Here is a 22,338-nt window from a genome sequence, read left to right on the forward strand (position 1 = left end):
AAGCAGTGGGTACAGAGAAGTTTACAACCACGAATAATCGTCTGTTTGGATGTTTCCAAGAACTCAGACTGCACTCATTTTCTTTACTTTGATGTAATGACAGTGAACATACATGCACTAAATCAGATTTGCCGTAAAAGGCTGTACAGTTCTTTTATACAATACAATCTGTGTCCTTAGACCCTCAGTTAGAGTGAGGAAAACCCCCTAAAAAATCCTCTGATTATTTTTATGCAGAATTTAACTGTTTGGCCAACTTTCACTTCGAACCAAAAATAAGCCTTCAGCTGTGAACGAAATATTGATTTAACATTTATGGTGATAATTATTGATATTGATTGATACAAACATTTTCACCACAATATTTCCCAGCTGTAATTTGAATGGAAAAGTTGCTGTTTCTAAATAAAAGACTGAAATTCTTAAATATTATCATATTTCCTATAACTAGACTTTGTAAGAAACTCATGTTAGTTCAGTTCCACATTCAGTTAAATTTGATCTGCAGTGGGCCGGACCAGTAAAATAAGAACAGAATAATATAGAAATAATGTCAACTTTTCTCTATGAAAAAGTCATTGTCAAAGTCACATTGAAAAAAGTCAAATTAAACAATGAAAATGTTTACATCTACAAACTGTCCTTTCAAACAATGTGAATTACTTGAACAAACTGAAAGCATAAGTGTAATTTTAACACTATTCTGCCTCAGTTTAGCATTTCCACATGTACATTATAACTTACAGATCACAGCGGATCTACAAACACACAAAACATTTAATAACACAGAATATTGTTAAAATTGCACTTATTTTTTTGATATTTCAGGTTCTTCACATTTGCTCAGATTATTCACATTTTTTGTGAAATTATACTTTGTTTTAGTGTAAACACATAAAAATATTTACATTTACAAAGAGTAAAATGTGGAGTTGTGAGTATTTATAGGTTATTATGACAGAATTTGACTGGTCTGACCCACTGGAGATTAAATTGGTCTGAATGTGGAACCTGAACTAAAATTATTAATTTCTTAATATCTATTTTTGCATTTCATTCATTCATCCTAAGGGCCAAACTGGACCCTTTGGTGGGCTGGATTTTGCCCCCAGGACGCATGTTTGACACCTGTGCTGTAAGTGATTAGAAATTCAGTCTACATGTCGTTATCCACATTTTCCAACATATGCACTGCCCGCCAAAACAATCATGTGACTCATATTTGTACTGCAGGTGAATTTAACCTCGACATGGATTCAGTCTGATGTCCATGTGTGTGTTTTTTAATGTCCATGTGGCTCCAGTTGGTGACCTCCCGGATCCCAGTGTCACATGTTTTCCATGGCAGGTTGGATAGGGTCGGGCTCTGCTGAGTCAGACTATGGGGGTTCCCTCTGCTGCTTTGGCAGGAGTGGTCTGGCATCGATTGTTGTAGGGAGGAAGTCTATAAAACCAAATGAGCTGGCTTTGATTCGCTGTGAGATTGTGCCATTAGTAAATCGTCTGCCTCAGCTGGAGTGGGTTGCACTGGAGGGCTGCAGTTTTTATTATTATTATTTTTATTATTATTAGGGCTGTGTATTGGCAAGAATCTGGCGATACGATACAAATCACAATACTAGGATCATGATACGATATATCATGATTCTGTTAAAAAGGCAATTTTTTGTTTCTTTTTTTTAAAGATTATTTCCTTGAAGAATTGAATTCCAGCAGAAATCTGCACAAATCCTAAACACATTTGTATTTGATCCCAACAGGATCTAATGTTCTATCACCAAATGTTCCAACTGTATTCAAACTGAAATTCTGTTTTCCAGACATTCCAGTTTCAGATCCTGTTCAAATGTTCAGATTCTATTAGTTCACAACTAACATCAGAACAGGATTTGAGTTCAATCCCAACAAAGGAACGGACCTTATATAACCTCCTCAGACCCAGCTCTGGGTTTTCTGTCCACATTTGTGGACAAGAGTTTCACAACTTTATACAAAAAAAAGAAAAGAAAACTGTCCACCACAAAGGACATTCCATAAAAATTTTAAAAACTGCATCTGAAAAAACTGTTGTATCCTGATGTTTCCAATGTCGGCACTGACTGAATAAAAAACAAATAAAGCTGGTACTGCTGACATTTCCTGGGTCTGAGGTGGATAATAAGTGTTAAGTAATAATAAATAAAATAGAAACAAAAAAGAAAAACAGAAATGAACTTCCACAATATCTGCATTTGAATAAATACCTACAAATATCGATGCAGTACTTTTTTAATATTGATACAGTATTGGGAAATGAAATATCACAATATATTGCAGAGCCGATGTTTTCTTCCAGCCCTAACATCCATGGTGACATGGTGTCATCCATAGGTAGCTGGGATAGGCTCCAGCCCCCCCACGACCCTCTGGAGGATAAAGCAGTTCAGAAGATGAATGAATACTATAAAGCATAATTCCACATTGTTTTGGAACATTATCACCACATCTTATTAGAAACATGTGTAAAAGCTGGACATGGATGTTCACAGGTGCTGCACCTATGCCTTAGAACGGTCGGGAGAACCCTGCTTTTAGTCCCTGCAGCAGTTCAAAGGTCTGTTTCTGAGCTGACACACATCCAGAAGCCAGATTTGAGATAAAAGTCGTCTGGGAAAGTGTGTTAGTGCATAACTGTGGTCAAATGTGGGTGTGTGATTGGGCTGGAGATGGAGGTGAGTGCACAGCCAGAGCCCAGAGTGAGTGTAGAGGCAGAAGAAAGGCTGAAGCTGAGGCAGATATTAGACTGGGAACTCTGTGTGCGAAGCTGGAGCTGCAGTTAGTGCACAGTTCCAGGCTACGCTGCACTGCAGTACTGGGTATGCTGGGCTGAGTGGAGCTCAGACTGGAAGCACTGGAGCAGGAGGTGAAGACAGTAATGAAGCAGGAGGTGGATGTGGTGTTAGAGCTGCACTGGTGCACACTGCCACAGGGTTAGCTTGAATCTATGGAGAACAGTTAGCATTCACATACTTTTACTGGACAGGTTAGAAGGATTACAGCACAGGTGTGTTCTGTCCGACTGCAGGTGAAGCTCAGCTGACCCTAACATGACTCCCATTAAATGCTCAAATCTGTTCAGTTGTTTTCATTTCATTGACTCCAAATGTGTTGGAACACGTTCATCTCTCAGACCAGTTGGTTCAGAATCAGTCTGATCCCAGATCAGTGGACTGGATGTTGTTCACTTCTCCTCCGTTCCCGTGTCTGTGTTTGTTCATTCCATCTCTGCTCAGTGCATTTGTCCGTAGACGCTCAGCGTCCATGACCTTCAATGGGACTGAGTGGAACTGCTGTAAAACCACTACAAACTGGACCAGCACTGGACACATCACACCCTGTTGTCCCGCCCCTGGACGCTCAGCGTCTCCTGGGCTGAACGGAGCTGTGGGCGGAGCTTGGTCGGGCCGGACGCCGAGCTTCCGCATGCTGATTGGAGGACGGGTCCGATGGCTGAATGTGGTTTGATTGACAGCTGTTTTCAGATCTGCTCCTTCACTGACACAGTTCAGTTTAATACCGTCACACATTCTGCTGTGAAATCACAGAAACCAAATGAACTGTTCATTTACTGACCTGGAAGAAAACACAACCACTGGACGAACTGGTACACTGGACTGAAGGGACACGTTTTCTTGTTTCAGTTCCTGAATTGAATCATTTCTTGTTTGAGTTTAATATCAGTTTAATGTCACTGAGCATTTTCTTAAAAAGGAACGGAGGACAAATTTATGTTTAAATACCTGGACCATTTTTTTGATGTAAGCCGACTGCGAGCTCCCCCTGTCTGACAGACAAACAGCCGACACTGGTTTGGCATCATTAGGACATTATTCAAACAACGCAGTATATCATCAGAACTTTGCTAGGAAGACGATAGTGGTGTAACATTAGGTTTCTCAGCTGAAATTACTGACTTTGTACAAAATAATAGCTCAGAAAATGTTAAAAAAAAAAACAAAAAGCATTAAAACACTTATTTTGTTCAAGGGTATGATGTTTGTCCCTCCTAATGTGTGCTATATGCTAATGCTAATGCTAACACCAGGCAGTATGTGTGCATCAGGATGGGTAAAATGCAGACTGCAGTCCCTGTGGGGATAATAAAGCCAGTTAACCTTCAACTCAACCTTTATCAGTCACCAGCAACTATCACTATTAGAATAATTGCTCACTCCTCTTTGTGCTTAGGCTGTCACAAAGAAAATAGTTCCCTAGAGGTTTGTGTAGCGGTGGTCTGTCTAACATGGAAGGGTTGTCGGCCGTTCACACAGTCCTCCTGTTTTTCGGGGGGGGCGGGGGGGGTTGGGATCATCCACGGTGGAATGAATTCTTTTCATAAGCGCTTTAAAAACCCACTGTTACTCAACCTCTAGTAAACATTTTTCTGTATTTTCACACCTATTCAACCAGTAGAAAGCTTACAAATGTGAGCACTCGTTGGGTTTTAAATCCAGTTTTTGAATGTTGCCAATATCAGAAATGAAAACATCAAACATCTGACTTTAGATTCACCTTTAACCTCGTGGCTGATTCTTTGACTGGTATGATTCTGTCTTTCCAAGAGTTCATTGTCATATTCCCTCGTGTTTTTTTCAAGTTCATTACTGTTCATTGTTTGTCAGTTCAAAAGAAACCAGTTGTGTTTCCTAGGTGGGAGAACGGAAGAAATAGTTGACTCTGATCAAAGGTGTGTGTGTGTGTGTATGTGTGTGTGTGTGTGTGTGTGTGTTTTTACACACTATCCAAAAGGTCATTGTTATTGAGAAAATTGAATTTTGCAGCATCTCTTGTTAAGTTTTCCTACTTTTATTCTTGCCTTTTTTTCCTCGTCATTCTTTTGAGCTCATCAAGTACAGACTGACATTTTGAAGCCATGTGAAGTAATTTGGGTTTCCTACCAATTAAAACGATTCCTAAAAATACCCTTATAATCACAGTTTCACCTTGTCCTCTGTCTTATTTGCTGCAGACTTAAGACTAGAAGATAATATTAAGAACAGCGCAAAGTTCATGCATTCACTATTAGGGCTGTGTATCGGCAAGAATCTGACGATACGATACAAATCACGATACTAGGATCGCGATACGATATATCACAATATATCATGATACATCATGATACATCATGATACATCATGATACTGTTTAAAAGGCAATTTTTGTTTTTCTTTTTTTAAATGATTATTTCCTTGAAGAATTGAATTACAACAGAAATCTACACAAATACTAAACACATTTGTATTTGATCCCAACAGGATCTAATGTTCTGTCACCAAATGTTCAAACTGTGTTCAAACTGAAATTCTGTTTTACAGACATTCCAGTTTCAGATCCTGTTCAAATGTTCAGATTCTATTACACAGGTGTCAAACATGCGTTCCGGGTTCCAAAACCGGCCCACCAAAGGTTCCAATCCAGCCCTGCAGGATGAATTTGCAAAAGTGCAGAAGATATTGACAGTCAAAGGCATCAAACTCCAAAATAACAGCAGAATAACCTAGAAAGAATGACTCCAAATGTTCATCTTGGTTTAATGTGAAAAAAATAATCTGACATCATGCCTGTAAATAATGGCTTCACCAATTTTTTCTCTTTGATTTACTGCGAAGAACATTAAATTCTGATCTCCTTTAACAATAAAACGTCAATAACCTGAACAAATATGAACAACCTTAAATGTCTAAAGAAAAATAAGTGTAATTTTAACAATATTCTGCCTGTTTTGTGTCTTGGTAGATCTGATCTGTAATGCACATGTAGACATCATAAGTTGAGGCAGAATATTGATCAGATTTTTCTTATTATTATTATTTCTTCTTATTTTTCTTCAGAAATTTCATTTTTTTCAGGTTATTCACATCTTTTTTGTTTGGATAGTTTGTAAAATGTAAATGTTTTCATAATTTAATGTTATTTTTTGAATATAAAAAATATGGAGTTGTCATTATTTCTAGGCTATTATGCTACTATTTGACTGCTCTGGCCCACTGGAGATCAAAATGAGCGGAATGTGGAACCTGAAAGAAAATGAGTTTGACACCCCTGTTCTATTAGTTCAGAACTAACATCATAACATTATTTTTGTGGAATCCCAACAAAGAAACTAACATTATTTAATAAAAGAGTGTTAAATAATAATAAATAAAAGAAAAACAAAAAACTAAAATGAACCTCCACAATATCTGCATTTGAATAAATACCTAAAAATATCCATACAGTACTTTTTAATATTGATACAGTATGAAATATCGCGATATATTGCAGAACCCATATTTTCTAACACCCCTGTTCACTATCCAAGTGTATCATTTTCCGTGTGAAATATTGTCCAAAGTGCTCTAAAGCCTCATGAATACACTGTACTTTATATTCTGTGATGCTTCATATTTCAAGCCCAGAAATTAGACAGTTTCCACCAAATGTACTACTGCCGCTGTGTTCCTTGTGCTTGCTGTCACTTTGCATAAATGTTGCTTTTTTTATGCAAAATAGGATCAAATAACCTCGGATGCCTCCAGTCCCCTGCTTTGATGTGCCTCTCAAGGTGGTAAATCAAGGCTTCCTTGTGAAGAGTCCACTCCACAGGCCCCGCTTCAGTGGCCGCTGGTGTAAAAATACAGATTATGAACCACCTAGATGACCGCTGTTTAGTTAGAAGTGAACACAATTATCGGACACATGATCTGCGGATATTTATAAAGCCAAGGCCTGGGCTTAATTTATTCAAACAGATCCATTACTGGGCGGCCACTCTGCCAGCTCACACGGGCAGTTTGCCAGTAAGTCAGCCAGTCCATTTCCATCCTGAAACAACAGGAACGGACGCACGGCGAAGGCAGAGCACACACAGGCGTTCAGGCAACACGGATGGCAGTCAGCGGCAAGTTTTTAGCCTCAGATAGGACGCCTGAAAGCATCCATTTTCATTCACAGTTGTTCAGGGGCCAGGACACTTTGTGAAAAGAGTGGGATGTTGATGAATCACTTCTGGCACTGTTCATCACAAGACTGAGGGCACTAGCATTAGCACAGCTGGGATGGAAGAGAGGGCTTTATCCCATCAGTGCTGGAAGTACGTCCAGTGTAGGTTCACCTTTAGATCAGTTTGGACCCCACCAGCACAGAGATTCAGCAGAAACTCTGCAGCGCTAGCATATGTAGCTGTCCAAGGTTAGCACAAGAACACTTTACACTGAGGAGTAGGGCGGTGGACCGGCAAGAATCTGGAAATACCATCCAAATCACAATACTAGGATCATGATATGATACATCACAATATATCATGATAATGTTAACAAGGCCATTTTTGTTTGTTTCTTTTTTTTAATGATTATTTCCTGGAAGAATTGAATTCCAGCAGAAATCTGCACAAATCCTAAACACATTTGTATTTGATCAGAACAGGATCTAATGTTCTATCACCAAATGTTCCAACTGTGTTCAAACTGAAATTCTGTTTTCCAGACATTCCAGTTTCAGATCCTGTTCAAATGTTCAGATTCTATTAGTTCACAACTAACATCAGAACAGGATTTGAGTTCAATCCAAACAAAGGAACGAATATTATTGAATAAAAGAGTGTGAAATAAGAATAAAGAAATAAAATTGAACCTCCACAATATCTGCATTTGAATAAATACCTAAAAATATCCATACAGTACTTTTTAATATCAATACAGTGTTGTGAAATGAAATATCGCGATATATTGCAGATGTGATATTTTCTTACAGCCCTATTTCTGATTAAACACTTAAAACTTTGGTTTTAAAGATGACAAACTATTATTGATGGCCCATTTTAACCTCTTGTCTGTACACCGTCAGACGATCAGAAAAGCTATTTTGTGACCGTTTCCACTGACATGTCTGCATCTCTATAAAGTATTCTATTGGACGGTAAATCTGTTTGTTTTTTTTCTCATCAGTAAACTAACAGTATGCTCGCTTTCATATGAGCCCTGATGATCAGAACAAAATAACCTCCCTCAGTATTTGTGTGCAGTTTGTGCGGCCTGTACTCATCTGTCCGTGTTCTTCTGCAGGTTCTACTGGGACTTGATAATGCTCATCATGATGATGGGGAATCTAATCATCATTCCTGTGGGAATAACCTTCTTCTCAGAGCAGACTACCACCACCTGGCTGGTCTTCAATGTGGCCTCGGACACCATCTTCCTGGTGGACCTGGTCATGAACTTCAGGACGGGGATCGTCAATGAGGAGAGCTCCGAGATCATCCTTGACCCCAAGGTCATCAAAATGAATTACCTGAAGAGCTGGTTCGTTGTGGACTTCCTCTCCTCCATTCCAGTGGATTATATCTTTTTAATAGTGGAGAAAGGCTTTGATTCGGAGGTATATAAAACAGCCCGCGCCCTGCGAATCGTCCGCTTCACCAAGATCCTCAGTCTTCTGCGTCTGTTAAGACTGTCCCGACTCATCAGATACATACATCAGTGGGAGGAGGTGCGTATAGATTTATATATTTATATATATATTTATGCCTCTGTGCATCACTCCACAACCATGACATGTAGGATTGAGACCGGTGTGGTGGATCTGTTTCTGTTCTGTTCTGTTCTGTTCGGTGGGAGGTCTGGGTGCTTTTCCCAGCAGCATGGTAACGACCTTGAAAGGTTAACACGCAGATATAATTGTGACTGCATAGTTCTAATAAGAGCTGCCAATCACCAGCGGTCAAAAGGCTTATCTGTGGATAACAAGCAGTAATGTTAGTCTCAGCTCACTGATGGATGAAATTAATCCAGAATCTAACATCGGAAAAGAATAGCTTCCATTCTTTTCTGGGGAAAAAGAGAAAATAGTGCATCTCAGGAGTAGATTAGAGCCGGTGTGAATGTGTGGATGACTTCGAACATCCACAAGGTTATTCTGTTTTGGTCAGAACTGAGCCAGTTATCCAGTACATTAAACACTCCACTGCGTCAGTGCACTTGACTCATACTATTTAAACGAGTTCTGATGCTTTCCTTTGTCTGCTAGTGATTTCATTCCACTGACCAGAAAAGAAAAGCCCAAATCGACATAGAAAATACATTCTATACTTCGCTGGCCAACAAAATTACACCTATATTGATGTACTATTACTGGTTTAGTTGCACATTTTTATACAATATTTCTACATGAGTATCTAGAGAGTAGAGGGAGCGTTAAAGGGCACCCATAGCACATCATTTGTAATGAAACAGCTGTTCCCTCTCACCTTTGTCCTACCTGCCTCCTGTCCGTCCTTTAGCTTCTCCCTCCCCCGCTGGTGTAATTCCTTTCACTATAAACTGTTTGTTGTCAGGCCTCAGTTTGGACATGCACACATAGGGCTTCAAATCATTTAAAGCCTGACGATTTATTTATTCATTTATTTCGAACATGTATACAAAATAAAACAAAACAAAGCAAATTCAGACAAAAACAAAGTAACATTTAAATGAACAGAATCTGTCTTCAAGTACGTGCAAGTCTGAATTTTGCAAAAGGAGTAGGAAGGAGTCTAAACTGATTTAATCCGACCCCTCAGTGCTTTTACACCTTCGTCACTAACACAACAAATCCATACTGCAGTCATTGAATTCTACACAACAGTATGCTCATGGCTGTGCAGTCATACAAACACACTCAACAATTCCACCATTTTCTTCAATAACTACAGCACATTTATCAGTACGACATCATCCATAAACAAACAGGCCTCACTGACATGATTAAATAATGTATCTCTCAAGAATCACTTCTTTATATCTTTTTTTAAACTGAATTATGTTTGATATTTTTGAAGTTTTATCTCCACACACATAAAAAAAAAATAATAATAATAGTAATATAAAAAAACAACAATATACACAGCTGTCAACAGAGAGTTTGTGGTAACTCCCCCAAGTGTTAAGTATTTCCCCAATAAATAGATTTTATTGTATTGTTGTATTGTAATTATGTAGAAAGAACAGCTAAAACACCAACTTTCATCTACTCAGTTTACTGTATATTTACTTAGGAATTAAGGTACGGTAAAGATTTCCTTCACTGTAGCAGTTACAATAAAAGGCTTATTGCACATCATACAAATCCGTGGAGTGGCTGATCTAGTCCCTGTGCTATGGATCAGTGAACATTTTCTTAACCAGTCAAATATCAGGCAGGCAGGCAGATAAGAGCCAGTAGAATCTGCTGTTGTGTTTACGGTGGCTTCTACTTTTGTGTCAGTGTGTTTTAAACCACTATATATGAGCCTACGTTATGGCATTTGAAAAACAAAGCCATTATTCACGCTTCAGCAAAGCACATTCAAGCCTCTGTAAACGTGATCCACACACACACACACACACACACACACTAAAGCGTGCTCCGATAGCCTTAACCATATGGACAGCTTTTAGTTATTATTTCTGGATGCATAATTCTGTATGTGGGAAGCTGATTCTACTTTTTTTTTTTTCCCGATAGCACATTGTATCATATTGCTTTGTAGTTTGCAGAGTTGCGTGCATGCAGTGGGTGGATGAGGTGGTAGATGGTATGGACCTATGGAGGGGGAACATTGAAGAGAATGTAAATGAAAAACAACACAGAAATAAATAGAGGAAGAAAATGTAAAAGGGGACGACTGAAGAGGTAAATCTGGCTATGAATAAAAAAATGACAGTAAATTAATCAGATGTCAGATGAAAATAAAATATAGAAGTAAACAAGAAAAGAGATAAAGAAAATGTAAATAGAAAGCAATGCAGAAATAAATGCAGGGATAAAAATTAAATAAGGAAAAATATAAATAAGGACAAAATAGATCAGGACTGTCAAACTCATGTTAGTTCAGTTCCACATACAGACTAATCTGATCTGCAGTGGGCCGGTCCAGGAAAATAATATAAATAATAGGAGAAGAACTGATCAATAATATCAACTTCAAAGTTTTTTCTTATAGTTTTGAGTGAAAAAAGTCAAATTCCGTAATTAAAATGTTTACATTACGAACTGTACTCGAACATAACATGAACAAATATGAACAACCTGAAAATTCTTACGAAAAATAAGTGCAATTTTAAGAATATTACGCCGTAGTTTATCATTTACACATGTACATCACAGCTTACAGATCACAGTGGATCTACAAATACACAAAACATTTAGTAACAGACAGAATGTTGGTAAAATTTCACATACTTCTCTTAAGACATTTCAGGTCGTTCACTTTTTTTTTTTTTTTTAAAAGCTAGTCTGTAAATATAAATGTTTGTGTAATTTTACCTTTTTTTTACACAAAAACAAAGAGAGAAACTTGTGGTTTTCTTTATTTCCAGGTTATTCTGATAGTATTTTACTGGTCTGACCCACTTTACATTGAATTGACCTAAAATGATTTTAACATCATTGATCGTTAATAACTTCAGTGTAAATTTTGCATTTCATAAATTCATCCCACGGCTGCATTGGACCCTTTGGTGGGCCACTTTTGGCCCCCGGGCCGCATGTTTGACACCTGTGAAATAGATAAATAAATGGTACGGAAATGAACTTATCAAGCCATTTTTCTATTTCTGTATGTATTTTGTAAGAGGACAGGTTCAGTCCTCCGTACGGACCAGGTTAGAAACGCAAACACACGACGCAGCGCGGTTCATGAAAATCTGCAGTGAGGCTGCAGGCGTGGAGCCGAGTATGTATGGATGTGTCGTGGCTGTGGGTGGACCAGCGCAGCGCTCACAGCCCTGCTTCCCTGTCAGCCTCTCTCATGCTCAGTCATTCCTCTTTGACTCCTTTCGTTCTCATGATTACCGAGCCTGCCCCCCCCCCCCTTTTTTTTGCACGCTTTTCCTCACTCCCTGACTCACTTTGTGGTGTGTCATCCTACTTTAACACTCCAGTCTTCCTCTACATGCGTCTCTAACCTCGGCCTTTTCACAATACTATCCACAGAGTGTAGCCCTGGAAATGAATACACAGTACACAGTTAATTTGGCTAACTGCATTAACCCACAAAGACCCAGTGCTGCTTCTGTGGCAGCTCTGGAATTAATTTGTCTATTATTAATTGGTTTTCCCTTGTAAGTCGCTTTGGAAAAAAGCATCTGCCAAATGCGTAAACATAAACATAAACATATTTAATATGGCTGTGTATCGGCAAGAATCTGGCAATACGGTACAAATCACAATACTAGGATCATGATATGATATATCATGATATATCATGATACAGTTAAAAAGGCAATATTTTGTTTCTTTTTAAAAATGATTATTTCTTGGAAGAATTTAATTCCAGCAGAAATCTGCACAAATTCTAAACACATTTGTATTTGATCCCAACAGGATCTAATGTTCTATCACCAAATGTTCCAACTGTGTTCAAACTGAAATTCTGTTTTCCAGACATTCCAGTTTCAGATCCTGTTCAAATTTTCAGATTCTATTAGTTCACAGCTAACATCAGAACAGGATTTGAGTTCAATCCAAACAAAGGAACCAACATCTGCCTCTCAGACAGAAAAAAGTGCTTTTAGGAGGATTCAAATAACCATTATTTAATAAATCTGTGTTAAATAATAAATAAAATATAAACAATAAAGAAAACCAAAAAACTCAAATGAGCCTCCGCATATCTGCATTTGAATAAATACCTAAAAATATTGATACGGTACATTTTAATATCGATACAGTATTGTGAAATAAAATATTGCGATATATTGCAGAATCAATATTTTCTAACACTCCTAATACACAGTAGTTAATGTGGTGTAACTGCATTAACCCATAAAGACCCAGTGCTGCTTCTGTGGCAGCTCTGAAATTCATTTGTCTATTTAATAGGAGTGTGTATTGGGAAGAATCTGGCGATATGATACAACTCACAATACTAGGATCATGATACGATATATCACGATATATCATGATACTGTTAAAAAGGCTTTTATTTTTGTTGGTTTCAGGTTTTTTAACCTCCTCAGACCCAGTTCTGGGTTTTCTGTCCACATTTGTGGACAAGAGTTTCACAACTTTATACAAAAAAAAAACAAAAAAAAAAACTGTCCACCACAAAGGACATTCCATAAAACTGTTAAAAACTGCATCTGAAAAAACTGTTGCATCAGGATGTTTCCAATATAGGCACTGATTGAATAAAAATCAAAACAGCTGGTACTGTGCTGACATTTCCTGGGTCTGAGGAGATTAAGGATTATTTCCTTGAAGAATTGAATTACATATTAGATGTCACTAAACATCACACACTGAATTTTGAAGTTTTACCTTTTATTTATTATCTTTGTGGAAAGTGTTTGTATTGTAATCTGGGTGAAACATGCGCTATAGGTCCAAGTGACGGACCGTGAAGTGTCGTATGGTGCTGCCAGCTAAAATTGCTAGAGCCAAAGAAATCGCTTTCATATCAATCCGACACTGACAAAGACGAAAAGGAAGGGAATTTTATCCATATTTTTTATATGTTTTGTTAGTTTTGTAAACACACATAACAGTTTCAGTTAGTTATGTTTTTTTTCTTTTAATTATAGTTTTTATTTATTTCCGTTAATGAAAATGTTTTTTCAGTTCTAGTTTTCGTCATTTCCTTAGTTTTCGTTAACGATAATAACCTTGGTTCAGATGTTATTAAACAGTTTAGATCAGTAGATGATTTCGGTCGGCAGTAGCTGTTTGGGTCTTTATGGGTTAAAAAGACACAAGGAGTAACAAAACAACAGCAACTCTGACACATGTACAGGAGCCGTGAGACGAAAGAAAAGGCAGCCGGTGGAAAAATTCCAAGCTGTCGTAACATGTTAGGTGTAGGATGCAGGATTAGCAGATTAATGGAAGGACAAACGCAGTCTCCTGCTATTCTAATGGGCTCTGAAGCAGTGAAGCATTCTTCCATCAGCTTTGGGATGGACTCCGTTAGTTTATCAGTCAGTCACTTGTTCCAATAAGTCATCTTCCAGCCTCTTGTATGTCCGTCATTCCTTCATCTGCCATGCCCCCCCCTCATCACTTTGTCACCTTCTCTTGCCTCCATCTGGCTCCTCTCTCACCACAGCATGCTGGACAGTCACAGCTAGGCTCCTTCACACTGTTTTTGGTCACAACTATCTGTTAGAATTAGTACTTGATGGTATTCATAGATCTTGGGTTCTGGAAAAAATGCAACATACTCATGTGAACAGTACGCATGTGGATGAAGACCCTTTCATTTAGGCCCAGTCTATTAACTATAGGCCCTTTTCCACCAAAAGCCCAGGAACTGCATTACCAGGAACTTATGCAGCATTTCCACTACATGGAACCGGCTCAATTCCACTCTGATACCAAGTCCCATTCCAGACCATTTCCACTCTGGTACCAGGTCCTATTCCAGACCAGGTCCACTCTGGTACCAGGTCCTATTCCAGACCCTTTCCATTCCAGATCCTCCCTCTTTCCAGTCCCTGGTCGTCATAGCGATGCGGTGCGTTCCTTCTGTGTGCTCTGCTCACAGTTGCTGATAAACTCACTGGTTGCCTGTTGTCTGGTCAAACTCCTGCTGAATGTTTGCGTCTGAACCTGCTGGACAAACCATGGTGTAGTTTTACAGACTGTCATCATGTGGATTCACCTACTGACAGATTTACTGGAAAAGGGCGGGGCACACACACCACTCTGACCAATCAGAGCTCTGCAGTGTTTACACAGTGTCACCTTTAGGATCCGGTCCCCAGTCCTGGAACCTCAGCGGAGGAGAGACCAAAGAACTTGGACCAGGTACCAGAGTCCAAAAAACTAGTACCAGGTACCAGAGTCCAGGTCCGTTTTCATAATGGAAGCACAAAAAGGCCGAGTCGAGTCGAGCCGGTACCACGAAGTGGAAATGCGGCATTATCTACCAGGAACATTTTTGGGTAAAAGAATTCCTGGTAATTGTGTTTTCACTGCAAAAATTGCCCTGAAAGTTCGAGGTAATTTATGCAAATTGGGTTGATGACATACAGGGAAGTGATAAAAGAAACTGCACTACACCTTCAGTTCAATAAGGGGGGGGGGGGTGAGAAGAAGCTGAAGGCCCAAAAAACACGATGACGCTGTAAAAGGTGACCAACAAGCAGCCATCATTATTTGTGCGACACAAAACACCAAGGATGGAGGATGGCGAAGTTGCTCTGTTGTTTCTCATATTTTTCCACATCGCTATTAAAACCATGCGAGCTGCAAGTGGAAGAAGACAGGCGTTCATTACAGAGACATCTGATATTAAAACGTGTTCTGTCTCGACAGTGTCTTCCACCTGTCACCACAACGAGAGGAAACACAACTAATTAGTTTGACCATTTAGGTCGATGCCACACAGCTATTATATCCTCTGGAATAGTTTTTCATATGGCAGTATATATACTACAAACAAAAAGTTAAGGATATTTCTTTTTTTTTTTTTTGTCCCAGGTGCTATTCATTTAATCTGTCCAATTATGTCTATGTCTGGTCATTAAAAAAATGTGTTTCAATTCAATTCACACGCAAAAAAGTAAAAAGAGCTGTGCAAGAATCCCAACTGAAAAAAATATAATTAGAAATATCCTTAACTTTTTGTTTGTTGTGTATATCGCAGGGTTAAAAAAAAAAAAAATCGCAGTCAGTTTTTTCCAATATCATGCAGCCCTACTTGTAATGTATGTGGAAATGACCAAAAATAGTCACTTGCCTGATAAAGGGTTAACTATGAGAACAGACTGCTTAATAATACAACCCAAGCAAAACAGTATTAACTGGAGCTGAAACGATTAAGGGATTAGGGGTTTGAAGCCAATGCAAAAATTTGCGATTCGATTAATCAACTCGAATTGATTGAAGGGAAATATTCTGTCAGTTTTCCTGAACTGAAGCTTCTTTGTGTGTCACAATAAGTGTCAGTGTGAAACACAACAGTGGAACCAATGTTTAACAGCAGAGAAATGAAGGAAACAAAGCTGAAGATTCAGGAGAACTGTGGTTGAAGGATTTTTTTTGGATCACTTTGAGTCGATTAATCGTTTGCAGCTCTAGTATTAACGCCCACAGTGGGACTAACTTATTTAAGGACATCCACCCATCCAGTTAGTTGAAGAAAGGCTTTTTGATCTAATAGCATGCATACTATTTCTATTCACACCTGAATTCAAGTAGAATATGTATTATTTCTGTGGTTCTGTGCGAGGTCTTAGCCCGGTTAATTTGGTGCCAGTTTATACAGTGTTACTCTTTGTATTTCTGCATGATTCTCCTCTTCGTTTGTTCAATCATTCATTCATTTGTTTGCTCACACATAATTATCGCCGTGCCCGGCTCTTAGGGAAATTGCGGTGTACAGCGTGAAGGTCACGCAGAGCGGTAAATACGCTGCTGTGTACTTCCACACACGACACAGAACAAATCAAACAACCAGCGACCAGATGGAGACTGCAGGTTCACACATCTGGAAACACCAACTCTGGATGCATTTTATTTTATTTTTTTTTGGACTGCAGTAGTTTTGGTATCAAGGTTCTAATAGTTTTGGATTTTTCATCAGAGTTTAGTTTTATTTAGTTTTGACTTTTTTTCCCTCTAATTCAGTTAGTTTGAATTAGTTTTTAGAGCAGGTTTGCTAGTTTTTATTAGTTTTCTTTTTTTTTTCTAAATGCTTAGTTGTAGTTCAGTTGTAGTTCAGTTGTAGTTCAGTTGTAGTTCAGTTGTAGTTCAGTGGTCTCTTTTCTCTTCTTCTCTGTGCTCCTATTCAAATCAATCCCCAGACAGGACTCTGCTGCTTTAGTCTCCATGTTTCCAGGTAGAGTGGGGACCAGAAGACGACTGGAAACCACAAGTGAACACAAGTGACGGAGCAAAAAGTGTTGGATGGTGGCGCTAGATAAAATTGCTGAACTGAAATAAACTAATTTCATATCAATCCGACTGACAAAGACGAAAACGAAAGGAATTTTTCCATAATTTTTATCCGTTTTAGTTAGTTTTGTAAACACACAATACAGTTTCAGTTAGTTATGCTTTTTTTTCTTTTAATTATAGTTTTCATTTATTTCAGTTAACGAAAATGTTTTTATAATTCTAGTTTTCGTCATTTCGTTAGTTTTTATTAACGATAATAACCTTGCTTGGTATCATGTAAAATCCTCGGCAAAATATTCTAATTAGTGTTTAGTAACATTAGTACTTAATGATATTCATAATGTGCACAGTTTCCTCTGCTTGAACACGCTGTTATCGTATAAAGTGGTCATTTATTGACACTTTATTAAGTTGTGCAAGCTCAGCGTTTTCTGTAAGTTCCTCTGAAATCCCTCATTACAGGCTCCGTCCCCTCACCTATGGCAGTCCGTCTGGGAATCGGATTCACATTAATGGTCGACTATTTAATAAATCAGTGACATAATGAGAACAGCGACTGGGGACGTTTTTTTTTGGTCATTTCTTCCTTAATTGCACAGGCTTGTTTGGATGTTTCAAGGACGTTTTTGCCCTCTGCTCCTCTTCATTTCCAGCCCCTGCTTCTCTTATGTTTCTCTTATTATTTCATGCCCTCTCCGATTCAGAGCTAATTATCCCAATGACCTTACAGACTGTCCACCGGTACCTTTGGATAGACCGGGATTCTAATTAACTTGATGACTCATGTCACAAAACTATTTGTTTATTTAAGAAAAAAAAAGATGAAACAGGGACTAAGGGGCTGTGGTTTTAAAGTGATGCAGTGAATCCCCACAGCTCCCAGTGCCACATCTGGTCCATCACAGCCACCAGGCCTCCTGCCAGAGCCGGCTCCAGCACATGGGTTCATGTTGGGCTGGTGGCAGTAAACCAGCCCCCGCCTCTGCCCCGGGGGGGTCTTTATACGCTCAGCAGAATCTGTTTGTTGCTCTGTGTTTACACTTATCAATAACACAATACTTGCCTTGATTTTTGTTTATTCCAGTGACAGTATGAGCCAAAAAAATGGACTCAAACTGCGCACAGAAGCATGAACTGTGGGGCTCTTCTGTTTCTTTTTTAAAACGCTCAGTGAAAGTGTTTACAGCACATGAAAAGGATCAGCGCTGTTAACATGGACTGACTGTAGTGTTTAAGTGTCAGAATAGGAGCAGACAGTTGGTGTTAGGCTTCGTTCACACTGCAGGTAAACGTGGCCCAAATCCCATTTTTTTACCCATATGTGACCTGTGTCCGATCTGTTAACCCTGTAAAGCCTGAACCATTAAATCACTGACAGAAAATTCCAGTTCTTTGAAACTGGAGCCTTTATTGGTCCTTCTGAACAACCAAAAGCTTTTTTTTTTCAAATATCAATTTCCATGTATGAGTTTCAATTTTATATCATATTTGATCCCTTGTGTCTCAGTGCTCAAATATGGTTATTTTTGAACAAACAAAAACATAATATAACACAAACATGTTTAACAAATTAATTCCTTTTCTAAATTGTCAGAGTTCTTCCTCCTTCCTCATTAATGACAGTCTTGTAATGTCACGAATTCCTCCCCCTGGTGGATTAACTGTGTATTGCATGTATCTAATTGTATACATCAGGTTTTTCAAGAAAAAAAAAAATCACACTGATCATGTAGAGGGCTTCAAAACTTATGTATCAAATATGATACGTTTGGTGTTACAGGGTTAAAGACAGTTTGAACAGTTTCTCTGTTTCTGATATAATAAACCTCAACTTTAATCGGAGCTTTTATGAACATTTTCATAGTCAGTGAATTAAATACAGGAACATATTTATACTAAAAAAAATGTAAAATACAGGGGATAATGTTATAATAAATGGGAATAAATCACTTAAGAAAGGTTAGATATAGACAACATTTCATTTGGGAACTGACATAAAAGTAGCTGTGGGTCTGTATGGGTTCAACGAGAACATACCAAAGATAGAAGTCTCTGGTGAAGACACAGTCTATGTACAAGCTGCTTCTGCAGAAGCTCTGATGTCAGGCTGACACATAATAGTTTGGCTTGTTGTGGATGAGACCAAATTCAGCCTTTGTAATGTAGTTACAGTCTCCTTTTGTGCTCCCACGCAGTAAACTAGATACCCGGGTTGGTTAGCTCACATTTTCCCCCTTTCAGATCAATTTACCGAGCTGTGAATCCACCGTGCACCTATAGACTCTGCCTGCGGATCAGCAGATCCCTTCATTATGGACTGGCCTCAGCTCCACAACATCCTACGTAGGAATGTAACAGTTACCATTATAACGATAACCAGCGGTAAAAAAAAATTAGTATGACCGTTTAAATTCTTTTGTGTTTTTTTTTAATAATTGTATTTGTGGATTTTCAACAGCATAACATGGATGCATCATACAATCTGTCCATTTCTACTGTCTTTTTAAACACAAGTGCCCACCCCCAACTGGAATCTAAACATAAACATGTAAATATATTTACCACAAGACATCAGGATTATGAACAGGAGGGGTATAGTATTCATACAAAGTCTAGATGTGAAAACATAGTAAAAGCAAAAATAAATATATAAAATAAGACTGAATAGATAACTATTATACATATATTAAAAAAAAGACAAATAAAATCTGTACCACACCTACAGTTCTCCAGGTGATGAGTGGTGGTTTGGTGTTCAAGTCATCATATGTTACTCATTCTATCAGTTTCTGTGAATTGTACAAAAGGCTGCAATGCTTTATGGAATTCTGCAGTTGATCCTGCAAACGTTCATCTCATGTTCTCCAAATGAAAAAACCTCATAATGTCTGCGATCCACTGATCAGGTGTGGGAGGGGTTTCCTGTGTGGGAGGGGTTTCCTGGTTCCACCGTTTAAATTCTAATTATCATCATAACCGTGTTTGATTACCGCACATTCTGGAGAAGCAACAGCATTCCAGGTGCTATCTATCTATCTATCTATCTATGAAAAGAAACTAAAACAACTCAAACTTGATCTGGAAAATGGTCAAACAGTGTCCATAAGGTTCCATCTTTAAGACACATTTGTATATTTGATTGTTTACATGTTAATATTTAAATATATAACATTATTTCAGTGTGTGTATTAGTACTTTTTGAACATTTTGAGCAACACTATTGCAATAATAATGACAGCCATGATAATTCTAGTCACAATAACAGTGATATGACATTTTCATATTGTTACATCCCTAATCCTCCAGCAGCTTCAGTTCTCCTGCTTCCTTCTCATTGGTGACCACTGCTGAGTCCACAGATCATCTGAACCTATATTCAGCCTATGGTGTGAATTGTGAAGTGACTCCGTCTGTTGCCGCGGCATTAGGACTCCTTCACAGAAACAGGCTGTGTTTTAGAAGCTCTACAAATGACCAAGTGTAAGTGGAGTCGCACTGGAGGGGCAGACGTAGCTGTTATTTCCTGTCATGCAACCCCCCCCCCCCCCGGAAAATCTAAACATATTTTGCATTCCATTCTAAAGGTAATGCAATTAATCACTCGTAAAATCCCTAAACCCCTCATTAAGCTGATATACTGTAACTGTGATTGGCAGATGGCCCAGAAATATGAGTCAAACCCAACTCTGGTGATGAACTGATGTGATGTGATGGCATGAGATGATGACACAGTGTCCTCATTCAGAGGAAAGAAGAAGAAAATGGAAAAGTTTACTAGTCAGGACCTATAGCGCATGTTTCATCCAGATTACAATACAAAAACTTTCCACAAAGATAATAAATAACAGGTAAAACTTCAAGATTCAGTGTGTGACATTTAGTGACATCTAGTGGTGAAGCTGCAGACTGCAACCAAATCAATACCCTCCCACCCTCTGTGAGCCTCCTGTCTAGGACTGTGTATCAGCAAGAATCTGGCGATACAATAAAAATCACAATACTAGGATCATGATACGATATATTGCGATATATCACGATACTGTTAACAAGGCAATATTTTTTGTTTTGTTGGGGTTTTTTTTAAATTATTTCTTGGAAAAACTCATAGTGCAGCATTTGGACAAGTACATTTTTAACATGCGACTTCACCAGTACAAAAAATACACAAATAAATAAATAAATAATGTTTTGCAGACATTACAGTTTTAGATTCTGCTTAAATGTTTGGACTCTACTGCGAAAAGAATCCATAGTGTTCAGTCCCTGAATCATCCAACATCAGAACATTATTTTTGTCCATTCCCAATAAAAAAACAACAAACATTTGCCTCTTTCAGACAAACTAGAAGAATTAGAAAAATGTTGTGATAGAACAGTAGATCCTGATGTGATCAAATAAAGATGTGTTTAGTATTTGTGCAGATTTCTGGTGCAATTCAATTCTTCCAGGAAATAATCTTTAAAAAGAAAAAAAGAAAAAAAAATTGCCTTTTTAACAGTATCGTAATATATCGTGATATATCGTATCATGATCCTAGTATTGTGATTGTTATCGTATCACCAAATTCTTGCCAATGCACAGCCCTAGTCTACACACAAAATACAAGTGGATGATCCATGCTATAAATGCAAATATGTGGAACTAGTGTAGACACATGGCAGCACAACATGGTCAGCCTGTTCTGTCTGTAGATATAATGACTCACTGTATAGGAACGGAAACATGATTCATATTTTCCTGTGATAAAACACATATGAAAACATAATTATGAATGTCGAATGGAATTTCTGCAGTGAAATCCTGGAATATTCCTCTAAATTATACACACTGGACCTCTAAGGCACAGCTAAATTGGCTCTGAAGGTGAACTATTAGGAGGTAAATAGATGGATGTTCAATATACTGGCTGTGATGAATACAAAATCATCAGATAATTGCACTAGGAGTCCAAACCTGCCTCTACAGCAACACAGCTGAATGTTTTATTAATGTATGAGGATGAATAATAATGTTTAGCTTGTTAGATATATATGATAAATTGCCTTTTTGTCTCTAAAACTAGGGTACTTGTTACAAATGACACGCTTGCTGTCTAGTTGTGCAGTTTGCTAAATGAAATGACTATAATGTGCATGTATTCATTCTAAATTGTAATGCGCAGCACGGAGAAAAACGGTAATTAGGTCCCACTAGATAGATTATGAGGCTGTCATTGATGACTTCTCTGCAGAAAGGACGTAAAAAGTGGTAGCAAATGGTAAAGTAACTAATTAAAATAGAAGTTGGATAGTTGATTATGTGGTTGTAGAAAGTAGATGGTTTAAGGAGCAGTGTGTTGGATTCAGGGGATAGAACGGAGTCACATGAAAGCTGCGTTTTAGCTCCCTCTGCCAGGAGGTGTTGGGGTCACTTTACTTTGTGTGTTTGTTTGTTTGTGTGTGTTTGTTTGTTTGTTTGTTTTCATC

General features: G+C 38.2%; 1 protein-coding gene across 1 annotated transcript in view; it reads left to right on the forward strand.

Moving 5' to 3' along the window:
- LOC115429222 (potassium/sodium hyperpolarization-activated cyclic nucleotide-gated channel 1-like) overlaps positions 1-22,338 on the forward strand; it is a 368,916-nt gene that overhangs the window by 10,693 nt on the left and 335,885 nt on the right. The window contains 1 exon segment of the mRNA XM_030148500.1: positions 8,082-8,505. Coding sequence (XP_030004360.1) covers positions 8,082-8,505 — 424 coding nt within the window.

This window comes from Sphaeramia orbicularis, chromosome 12 (genome assembly GCF_902148855.1).
Source record: "Sphaeramia orbicularis chromosome 12, fSphaOr1.1, whole genome shotgun sequence".
Taxonomy (NCBI): domain Eukaryota; kingdom Metazoa; phylum Chordata; class Actinopteri; order Kurtiformes; family Apogonidae; genus Sphaeramia; species Sphaeramia orbicularis.